The 12,156-nt window shown below is 37.6% G+C and overlaps 1 protein-coding gene across 3 annotated transcripts in view; it reads right to left on the bottom strand.

Annotated features, from left to right (window-relative positions):
* chchd6a (coiled-coil-helix-coiled-coil-helix domain containing 6a) overlaps window positions 1-12,156 on the bottom strand; it is a 74,336-nt gene that overhangs the window by 22,875 nt on the left and 39,305 nt on the right. For all 3 annotated transcript variants that reach the window (XM_042750343.1, XM_042750342.1, XM_042750344.1), the window contains one exon: window positions 6,332-6,467. In XM_042750343.1, the coding sequence (XP_042606277.1) occupies window positions 6,332-6,467 (136 nt within the window). The remainder of the gene's footprint in view (window positions 1-6,331; window positions 6,468-12,156) is intronic.

Raw genomic sequence — 12,156 nt, 5'->3', positions numbered from 1 at the left:
GAGAATTTGAAAAAAAAAAAAAAAAGTATAGTTGCTTTACAAAAAGATGGCATAGGCTATAAGAAAATTGCCAAGACCCTGAAACTGAGCTGCAGCATGGTGAGAATTAATATTGTGTATGACTCCCATGAGCTTGGAGGACTGTATCCATACGTCTCAGCAATGACTCAAATAACTTATTAATAAAGTCATCTGGAATGGCAAAGAAAGCATTCTTGCAGGACTGCCAGATTCTTTGGTTTCATCTTCAATGCCTCCTCCTTCTTACCCCAGACATGCTCAATAATGTTCATGTCTTGTGATTGGCCTGGCCAATCCTGGAGCACCTTGACCTTCTTTGCTTTCAGGAACTTTGATGTGGAGCCTGAAGTATGAGAAGGAGCGCCATCCTGCTGAAGAATTTGCCCTCTCTTGTTGTTTGGAATGTAATGGGCAGCAAGAATGTCTTGATACCTCAGGCTGTTGATGTTGCCATCCACTTTGCAGATCTCTCGCACGCCCCCATACTGAATGTAACCCCAAACCATGATTTTTCCTCCTCCAAACTTGACTGTTTTCTGTGTGAATCTTGGGTCCATGCGGGTTCCAACAGGTCTTCTGCAGTATTTGCGACGATTGGGATGCAGTTCAATAGATGATTCATCTGAAAAAAATCAACCTTCTGCCACTTTTCCACAGTTCATCCTTCCTGCAAGCTGTGGGCCTTGGCAAATGCAACACGATTTTTTAGTTGTCTTCTGTTTAATGCTGGTTTCTGAGCACTAATTCGGCCATTGAGACCAAACTGTTCTTGTAGATACAGGGGTTTCTGGTGACCAGTTCTTATGTAGCTCTGCTGCAGTTGAAAAAGGACTGGCCCTGGACTGTCAAACCAACAAACGGTCTCGAACAGTTGTCTTACGGGGTCTGCCTGACCTTGGCCTGTCATGAACTTAACTACTGTAGTTTCTTCAAATCTTCTTCTTATCCTCTCCACTTTACGTTTGGATACATTAAAGATGTCTGCCACCTCAGCAGGAGACTTGGTCTTCAGGCTCTTGATGATCAGCACTTTGGATTGTGGTTGAATTTTTGGCATGCTGTCAGAGGTCAGGATGCATTTCAAATGAAGGTTGGGTGTGCTGGGGTTGTTCTTCTACACACCTGGGAATGTGTTAATTACAGTATTTGTCACAGGTGATGCTCAAATCTGTGATTGGTTGAATCCTTTAAAGATGTGACAAGACTTTTGTCTAAGCAAAGTCTGACCTTTCTGTCCTAATTAAATAATTAAAAATCAAGGCATGATAAGATTTTATTTTGGTAAAATAAGCGTAATCTAGAGGCCTTTGCCTTTCATATAAACCACTTCGGATTCCAAATGATCAACTAGAAGTCAAGTTATTATTTGTTGTTCCTACAACTTGGATAGGCGACAAGATTTTTGTCAGGGAGTGTACAGCGGTTTAACAGAACAGGTTCCACTGAGAACAGGCCTCACCATGGTCGACCAAAGAAGTTGAGTGCATGTGCTCAGCGTCATATCCAGAGGTTGTGTTTGGGAAATAGACGTATGAGTGCTGCCAACATTGCTGCAGAGGTTGAAGGGGGGGGGGGGGGGGGGGGGGGGGGGTCAGCCTGTAAGTGCACAGACCATATGCCAGACACTGCATCAAATTGGTCTGCAAGGCTGTCGTCCCAGAAGGAAGGCTCTTTTAGAGATGATGCACAAGAAAGCCCGCAAACAGTTTGCTGAAGACAAGCAGACTAAGGACAAGGATTACTGGAACCATGTCCTGTGGTCTGATGAGACCAAGATAAATGTATTTGGTTCAGATGGTGTCAAACGTGTGTGGCAGCAACCAGGTGAGGAGTACAAAGACAAGTGTGTCTTGCCTACAGTCAAGCATGGTGATGAGAGTGTCATGGTCTGGGGCTGCATGAGCGCTGCTGGCACTGGGGAGCTACAGTTCATTGAGGGAACAATGAATGCCAATATGTACTGTGACATACTGAAGCAGAGCATGATCCCCTCCCTTCGGAGAATGAGCCGCAGAGCAGTATTCCAACATGATAACGACCCCAAACACACCTCCAAGATGACCACTGCCATGCAAAAGAAGCTGAGGGTAAAGGTGATGGACTGGCCAAGCATGTCTCCAGACCTAAACCATATTGAGCATCTGTAGAGCATCCTTAAAGGAAGGTGGAGGAGCGCAAGGTCTCTAACATTCACCAGCTCTGTGATGTCGTCATGGAGGAGTGGAAGAGGACTGAGGGTTAAGGCAGTGCTGGACAATAATGGTGGCCACACAAAATATTGACACTTTGGGCCCAATTTAGACATTTTCACTTAGGGGTGTACTCACTTTTGTGGCCAGTGGTTTAGACATTAATGGCTGTGTGTTGAGTTATTTTGAGGGGACAGCCAATTTACACTGTTATACGAGCTGTACACTCACTACTTTACATTGTAGCAAAGTGTCATTTCTTCAGTGCTGTCACATGAAAAGATATAATATTTACAAAAATGTGAGGGGTGTACTCACTTCGGTGAGATACTGTATATATATATATGTCTTATTATTATTACAACTATATTATTATATTTTATTACAATTGTACTGCTTTATGTGAGAATTAGCATTTTTCAGGATTCCCTGATAAATATGTTCAAAAGAACAGCATTTATTTGATATAATAATCTTTTGTAAAATTTGAAATGTCTATACTGTCAATTTTTAATCAATTTAAAGAACAAGAATCTCTACATCTGACCACAAGCTCATTTAACTTATATGTAAATAAGTTTCCTTGTACTAAACCCATATTTAGTCAAAATCATTGTCTTCAATACCACAGCTTTGCGTATGTTTAATTGCTGGAGTCTAATTATATGCAGCTTGATTATAACAAGGTTGACTGTGTTACATTTCACACCTCTAGCAAGCAACGTCTGTTCTATAATACTGACAGGTAACAAATGTTGTGCTAAGAAAAATATTATCTAGAGGTGACTCACCTCAGCAAGTGTTACATATAATATAAACTGACATGTCTGTCATTTAAATGAATTATTCACTCAAAAAGAGAAACCTCTGTCATCATATACTCACCCTCATGTTATTAATAACCTGTTCTATTTGGCATTTTCTGTAAACATAAGATAAGACGATATTTTATGTTTTTATGCATAGAATGCAATAAATATGATACCTTTCTGTGAAGAAAATAATGAATTTAAGTCATTAAAATCACTGAAAATCTTCTCCTCTGCTGTAGAACTGTATGAAAAAGAACAATAACATTTTGCTAAACTATATTTGTGCTCACAAAAAAAAAAAAAAAAAAAAGTCATGCAAGTAACAGGTATGGAACATGAAGGTGAGTAAATACATTTCCAATTTTGTCCAATGGCTCACTTCCTTAACCTCACACTTTTTAATGGTCAATTTTGATTTCATGCTCACTCAATTTTTAAAAAAGGGAAAGCCACATTAAAAGCCAAACTCTCTTTCAAGCAGATATAGACATACTGTACACTCTTGCCTCTGGCCCACAAAGTGAACAAATATCCCAAGGCTTTGTGCACATAGAGAGCGATGTTCGATTAGCCAAACGCATACCATTGATCTGTATTTTGTGTTTACCACCTCCTGCTTTTGTAGCAACAGCTATTCCCTGCTTATGTGAAAAGTTGGACAAAGACGCAGCATGAAACTGCACACACACAAAATTGCTTGATCAAACTGCATTGAAAATCCTTTTATCAACATTCTCAATTCAGAAAGACTCAAGGCGAGAAAAAAAAAAAAAAAAAAAAAAAAAAACTGGCCAAACATCAAGGACGTTTTCAACTCGTACCGAGTACCAGTGCTGCTAAGTAATAGCAATTAAACGGAGTTCAAATCAACAGTCGACACTTGCATTCAACAGTTACAATACAGCACGGATGAGTGGAGGTGAGGGGAATGAGGAAGTGAGAGCGATAACCCGCCGGCAGCAGCACGCGGCACACCAGATCCACATCCTGGTACTGCTAGCCGTTGCCATAGCAGAGATTATCACACACTCCCTGAGTGCAGTGTGTACTAGTGAGCCAGCATCCCATCCACACACACTCTCTTTCTCTCTCTCTTCTCCTTGCGACTGGGGGTGTGATGGAGTGGAGCCATTATTCTGCTGTTGCCTGGCTACAACTGAACATTAAAAGTAAAACTCCAGGAGAATTAACACCTTGAAAGGGACACCTTTACCTACAATGCTGCAGCAAGGGTGCACGGACCAACAAGAAAGAACGCAGCGATCGTAAAGTCTGAGAAAAGACCGGTGACTAGAACCCAGGTTTTTATTTTTAACAGGATAGTTCACCCATGATATCACTGACTCACCCTGATGTTTTCATTCCAAACCTGTATGGTTTTATTCTATTGTAGAATACACACAAATGAAGGATGTGGAAATTAAGATACTTTAAAGAATATTCGGGTCTAGTCAACATTGGATTCCATTGAAAAACAATATTTTTGTGTTCCACAGAAGAAAAAAAACATGCAGGTTTGGAACAACAGGACAGTTATTATGATTACCAATTTTGTTGAACTGTACCTTTAAGTCCAAATATTATGTTAATCAATGTTTCTGTGTCAGTAACAATTAAAATTTTCCAGCCTCTCTTTCTGATCTTTAGGAGACGTTCACACTGACAGCGATTTATAACAATAAAATAACTAGAAAGTGACTCACTTTCAACAAGGTTTCAGGCGACATGAGCTACAGACCATTGGCGAGAGATTAACTCTATGCAAATGTGCTGCAATTCAATGTGGATGCCAATGGCCATTTACATTTTTATTTATGCATTTGGCAGATGCATTTATCCAAAGCGACTTGCAGTGCATTCAAGGGATAAATTTCATCAGTTTTTGTGTCCCCAATGAATTAAATCCATGATCTTGGTGTTTCTAGTGCCATTGCTCTACCAATAGGGCTTCAGGAACGCCTTCTAGCAACGGAAGCTTTTTTTTGTTACTGTATAAACCGTAATAAAATTCATACAACCTTTTTTACATTAGAGCACACAAACTCTCAACAGTTTATTGTTAACACATCATAGTAATTTTGATTAAATTAACAAAACCAAAAATTATAATATTTAACTAAACATGAGTTACAAAGCACTCAAATAATTATGAACATTCATATTTAAAATCGATATGTTAAGCATAATATTTTTTTTAAATAACTAAGTTTTTATACAGTATTTTATTTTATTAGTATATTTACATTATATTTTTTATATTTATTAATTTTAAGTTCAGCTAAAAATTGACAAATATTATATAAATACTTAATAAATCATTAGTTAAAATTGATTCAAATAATTGTGAATATCATGAACATTTGATTAATATTTCATATATATATATATATTCACATTTCAATAAACAATTGAATACCTTTTCATATAACTAGATAAAATTTTTAAACTATAGTAATTATAAAGCATGTTAGTGCTATATTTATATTTCTTATTAGTATTTTATATTATAAGATTTTTTTTTTTTTGCTAATTTTTAAATCATTTTTCATTGCCTATTTGACAAGTATGTTGAACTGACATTTCAAAGGGTTAGTTCACCCAAAAATTAAAATTGGCTTGTGTTTTACTCACCCTCGAGACATCCCAGGTGTATATGACTTTCTTCTTTCAGACGAATCCAGTCAAAGTTATATTAAAAATTGTCCTGGCTATTCCAAGCTCTACCATTGCAGTCAGTGGGTGTTACAGTCCACAAGTCATCAAATAAAGCATGCACATCCATAATAAAATGGGCCGCACACGGCTCCGGGGGCCGAATAAAAGCTTTCTGTAGTGAATGCATGCGTTTTTGTAAGAAAAATATCCATATTTCAAACGTAATAAACACTTTTCTCTTACTTCCAGTATCTGTCGTACGCGGAAGCCATTCAGGCGGATGACGCAAGATGTCGGGCGTTGCATGATTAGTGACGAATGCGGAGAGAGAACAAAACAAAACACCGGTCGCGAATTAGAAGTACAAACCGAGGATTTGCAAAAAAAAATTTGGGAGGATTTCAATAAAAACCAAGAGGAGACTGGTTTACCTTTGCCAAAGTAAGGAAACTTTGCTTACTGAAAGAAGAAAGTCATATACACCTAGGATGTCTCGAGGGTGAGTAAAACACAGGCTAATTATGATTTTTGGATAAACTAACCTTTTAACATTATAGTACATAAATGAACTTTGACTGCACCCCCTAATAGTTTAACTGAGGTCACAAATGCTTCTAAACAAAAACATTACTCCTACATCTTATGGTTTCTTACCTTCTTAGCTGCATTGATGCACTGCATGTACTCTTTGGCCAGATCTGAGCACTGAAGCGTCTGCTCACGGTTCTCTCTATAGCAGTTCAGGATCTGAGCTTGCAGGTTCGAACACACCGGCTCCACGTTACGTGGCCTGTGAAAAAGGTCAAAGGTCAGTGAGAGGGAACTATGCAGGCAGTGTTTATCTAACCTCATTTAACTGCAAAAGCAGAGGGATACTGTTGTACACATCCTGCATGCAGTGATAATAAATATTTTATACGAAGCGCAACCAAAAAACAGACTCAGCTGTAAAATACAGTTGCACGACTCACTCATTTCCTCTCTCCCTCCCACCCCTCCCCAATTCCGCTCTTCCTGTGGATGGTTTAGTAGAATGAATGAATATGGGGAGACAGGTTAAACTGAATTACCGGCAGAGTGGATATTCATTAATAACACCAGTGTCAAGAGTGGCAGTGACTAGAACAACTATGATAAATAACCCAGCGAGTGGGAAGGAGGTGGAGGGGGTGAACAGACCCAACAAACTCCTCGGTACATCTGTACAGTAGACCCTGCAGGCAAAAAAGAGCCACAAATAACCTTTCATTCATCCTCACTTCAGACAACACCTTCACTCAAACTAATAACAAGAATACGAATGGCCATTGTTGAAATGACTGTTTAAATGACGGTTATTAACTCAGATAATGAATGCACTGAGATCTGTACAAGAAATTTGTACTAAAAGCCAAAAATGAGTGTTTTTAGAGCAATATACCCAATAATGCTAATCATCCTCAGAGTAAATTTGAAAGCTATTGTCAATTTTTTTTTTTTTTTAAATGCAAGTTTGGGTTGGGATAATGTATGTGCCAATCAAAATGCATTTTAAACAAATAAAATAAAACAGCGATCACAAAAGGTTTAATAAAGAGATTTATCCATCTAGCTAATCAACCTGGTGGTCAAGTTAACAAAAGATTGACTAACTAGTTCTCACATCAAACTAATAATGCACAAAAAAAAGATTGTAGAACACACTGTAGAATTGTTTATTGCAATTACTGAATCAGATCATGTATGCAATAAATTAAAAAATAAATAAATAAATAAATAAAGAAAGAAAACTAAAATAAACTAAAAAAGTACAAACTTTAGATTTATATAGTCAAACAGCCAAATTTACAATAGTTCTAACAATGTCACACCAAACTAATAGCATGCAATCATTCTGCTTTGGTTAAAAGGTTAAATGACTGACTCTGATAATGTACATTCAGTACATACTCTAAACCAATAAAACAAAACTATATATAAAATAATGTATTTATTTGCCCAACTACCTTTACTAAAAAGCATAATCTAAAACAATAAAAAAAAAATTAGCTTTCATTTTCATTATTTCTATTGCCCAATCAAGTTATTCACACAACAGGTCAAATAGCTCTAATAATGCATGTTGCATTCAATGTAAACATATCTAAAGCAATACCATTAAATTTAAACTTTAAAAGACTGAGCTACTTTGGCTTCACACCACAAAAAAAATTGATTGACTACTGATGGCTTGACTGATAAAATGGATAATGTTTGCGGGAAAGTACTATATCTTTGTTCAAAACATATCCTAAACCAACAAAACAGGGCTTTATAGTGCAATTTATCCAATCAAGCTAATTACTTGGGCCGTCAAGCTGACGAAAGCTTGGCTAGTCAGATGTCATGTCGAATATCACTGGACTGATCAAGCAAAGTGAATCCACGAATCCACCACCAGCTTCACCGCAACTGCGGCTTTCAGACGATTGCCTGACATCCTGCTTAATTGAAAGGTGATTTAAAGGCTCAATCTGGTTTAGGTTTCACTTGCAAGTTCAATTAAATCATCAAGAATTGCCATCATTCTGACACAGAGAGATAAGCCAATCTGTCGATCCCCTTTCAAACAGGGTTGTGCATCTTATAGTCGTTCGGGAAACCCAGATGTGGCCGAAAGGAGAAGGGTGAAGGAAATAAACTTCCATCAATAGCACATCTGCACACGTTAGAAGGCCGCCACGTATCAGATCCCGTATTTTTATCAGCCGCCGAAACCGTTTTTTGTTTTAATTACCCCGCGAAAGGAAGAACAACTACTGTAGTCACATTCTTTGCTCCAGCAGATAAGAAACTCTCCTTTAATTTAAAATAAACTGCCTTCATCAGGAATGGCAAAGGCTTCTGATAGAGCAGAGGGTTTTATTAAAGCAGTCTGAAGCAGAAAATTGGCTTGCTCAAACCCGGGCTGAACTGAATTGAACCAAATTGAAGGTGAGGTCTTTAATAAAAATATTAGCTGAGCTGCTTACGAACTGCTCTGCTTTGAAGAGCACAAGCCGTGCCTGTTTAAGGGACACTCATTTCCTCATTTCACATCTGTAAATAAATAACACCGCGCTTAAAGATTAAATGCTAATTACCAGAATTTCGTCTATTATTTGTAATCTCCTTAACGAAGCAGAGTGCTACAGAACAAAGCGCGACTTCAGAAACCTTTCCGAGGCGGAAACGCACAAAGCGCAATTCAAAAAATATGGAAATGAAATGCAAAGAAAAAAGCAACTACAAAAGATTAAATTAGCTTAAAACACATTCTGTGTGTAGGAGCATGTGCTCGTAACTTGAAGAGACAAGCTCATTATTCTGATGCTAAGGAGCCGCGCTAGCTGAAAATTGGTAGATACCAAAGACCGCGCCGAGGTTTAGCTTCCGCTCCCTCTTTAATTATTTCCAATCAGCTCTCGTTGATAAGAGAAAACAAGACTTTGGAATTACCGCACTATGGAAATCTCTGCGAGCAGCGACTCCAACTCGGATTACCGTCTGAATGCTTGAGAAAGCAAGATAAACAAATAATAGCTAGAGGAGAACACAAAACACAAAATCAAACTTGATATAACACGTAGGTCACGAGGCTTTATCAGCTCAGAGTTCGGCTCGACATGTTTTCTGAACTGAGGGTCTGAAATTAACTAGATTAGACCACCGTTGCCTTGACCTCGCACGAGCTCAGCTGGCAGATGAGAAACTCGTCTTATCTCGTCGACTCTCCTTCCAAGGGCTCGCTTGCACTCTGACAGCTTTTCAATTGACTGAGCATGGGCTTCCTCTCCTCCTCGACCACATCCCTCCACTCTCCCGTCCAATCTCACCTGTAGGGGCCAGCGTTTTTTCACAGCGATAGGCCCCACTTAAACTTGACAGGGCGAGAGGAGGATGGGAGGAAGAAAGAGATAGAGAGAGAGAGAAAAGAGGAGAGATGGGCTCGGAGGGATCTGACAAAGCTGATAATTACTTCCGTGGTCGGGTTCGCGTTTGCTAGACCGGCGGGCCAGAGTTCTGCACCTCTCTCCGGGGTAACGGTCTCTGAAGTGCTGAGGAGTCACTTCTCTCGCCTCTAGTCAATCAGCGCGTGGAGCTCAACAGTCACACGCGCTTCCATAACCTTCGGCCTGCCGCGTGGAGACAGGTGTAGAGAGGAGATGTTACTCTGGTGTGACAAGGTGAGGGTTTGTTGGATGCAGGAGCTGTCTGACATGTCCTCAAGGCAGGAGGTCACGAAGCAACGGTGCAGAACTAAAAATCACAAATCCGCACTTTAATTCAACTTTTGGTACTCCTACTAAGCCACTCCTACTCATATACATACAGTGCTGCCCACTAATATTGGCACCCTTGGTAAATATGAGCAAAGGTGGCTGTGAAAATAAATCTGCATTGTTTATCCTTTTGATCTTTCATTCAAAAAATTATTTAAATAATTTTAACCTTTCATTGAAGTAAAAAAATGGAAAGTGGGGGAAACTCACATTATGAAATAAATGCCTGAAGAGTTTGCAGAGACCATTCCTTCATCCAGAATATCTCCAGATACTTCAGCTTGCCAGCTCCAAGTTGGTGCTTCTTTGGTTAAGTTCACTCCACTAATTTTCTACAGGGTTCAGGTCAGGAAACTGAGACAGCCATGACAGAAGCTTCATTTTGTGCTCAGTGACACATTTTTGTGTTGATTTTGATGTTTGTTTTAGATTATTGTCTTGATCCAAACATGGTCCATTATAAGATTTCTTAAAGAGGCAGTCAGGTTTAGATTTTTTATCTGTTGGTATCTGATAAAATCCATGATGCCATGTATCTGAATAGGACATCCAGGCCCTCTGGCAGAAAAACAGGCCCAAAGCATTATAGATCCAGCAGTATATTTAAATGTGGACCTGGGGTACTTTTTTTTCTTTCTTGAAACCCATATCAACAACATGTGGTGATGTAGGGGCTGTTTGATATTTTATTTTTTGGCTTTCTGACCTCAAGATTCAACTATACTCTCTGCAATTCTCCAGCTGTGGTCCTTGGAGAGTCTTTAGCCACTCAAACTCTCCTTCTCACCATGCATTAGGACGATATAGACATGTCCTCTTCCAAACAGATTTGTAACCTCTTTAGTTGATTGTAACCTCTTAATTATTGCCCTGATGGTGAAAATGGGGATTTTCAATGCTTTAGCTATTTTCTTACAGCCGCTTTCTATTTTGTGAAGCTCAACAATCTTGTTCTGTACATCAGAACTATATTTGTTGGTATTACTCCTTGTGATAGATGATTAAGGGAATTTGGCATTTTTGTTCCTCATATTTATAATCCCGTGGAACAGGAAGTCATGGCTGGACAATTTCATGTTCATAATCAACCTGGTGTTCTTAAAAATGTAAATATGAATATACTTCAGAGATATTTTTCTCATAAGAATTTCTAGGGGTGCCAATAATGGTAGCCAACATGCATTGGAGAAAAACATTTATTTCATAATGCGAGTTTCCCCCCACTTTCAATTGTTTTACTTCAATGAAAGTTTTGACTTTTGTGAATTTTTTTAATGAAAAATCACAAAATATTATATTATTTTGTAATAATATTTCAGATGAAAGGTAATAAATAATAAATATTTAATAAAGAATTTTAAAAAATTGTTGCTGTCTCTATTAATATTACATAATAATAATAAAGTAAAATATATTAAGAATGTCGATGTTAATATTATTGACATAAAATAATATTATTTATTAAATAATATTTAATTTTATTTAAAATATTATTTTATAATAAGTCCACATTTGCATTGCGAAAAACAAGCAAAAAAAATAAGGAAAGGTAAATAACTAACTAACTAAATAAATACATATAAAAACAAAACAGAAAAAAATATATACTGTATCCACTACCTGTCAAAAGTTTTTGAACAGTATGATTTTTAATGTTTTTTTTAAGAATTCTCCTCTGCTCACCAAGCCTGCATTTATTTGTTTTAAAATACAGCAAAAGTGGCACCCAGTAGGGGTTGCACCAACTAGTGGACTTTAATGCTTTGCCATGACATTTTAAGCTTGAGGTCAATTAGTCGCTGGTCCTATAGAGGGTGCAACAGGATAAGAAATCTTTGAAGTCCACATAGGCATTGCGAAAAACATGCAAAAAAAAAAAAATGAAGGAAAGGTAAATAACTAAATAAATAAATACATACAAAAACAAAACAGAAAAATATATACTGTATCCACTACCAGTCAAAAGTTTTTGAACAGTATGATTTTTTTTTTTTAAGAATTCTCCTCTGCTCACCAAGCCTGCGTTTATTTGTTTTAAAATACAGGGAAAGCAGTAATATTGTGAAATATTTTTATTATTTAAAATAACAGCTTTCTATTTGAATATACTGTATTTTAAAATGTAATTTATTCCTGTGATCAGTGCTAAACTTTCAACATATTTTTAATGTCTTAATATTAATGTTAATTTAAGTATTA

This window comes from Cyprinus carpio, chromosome B23, assembly GCF_018340385.1.
Source record: "Cyprinus carpio isolate SPL01 chromosome B23, ASM1834038v1, whole genome shotgun sequence".
Classification (NCBI taxonomy): Eukaryota; Metazoa; Chordata; class Actinopteri; order Cypriniformes; family Cyprinidae; genus Cyprinus; species Cyprinus carpio.
This window is presented reverse-complemented; position numbering and strand designations above follow the sequence as displayed.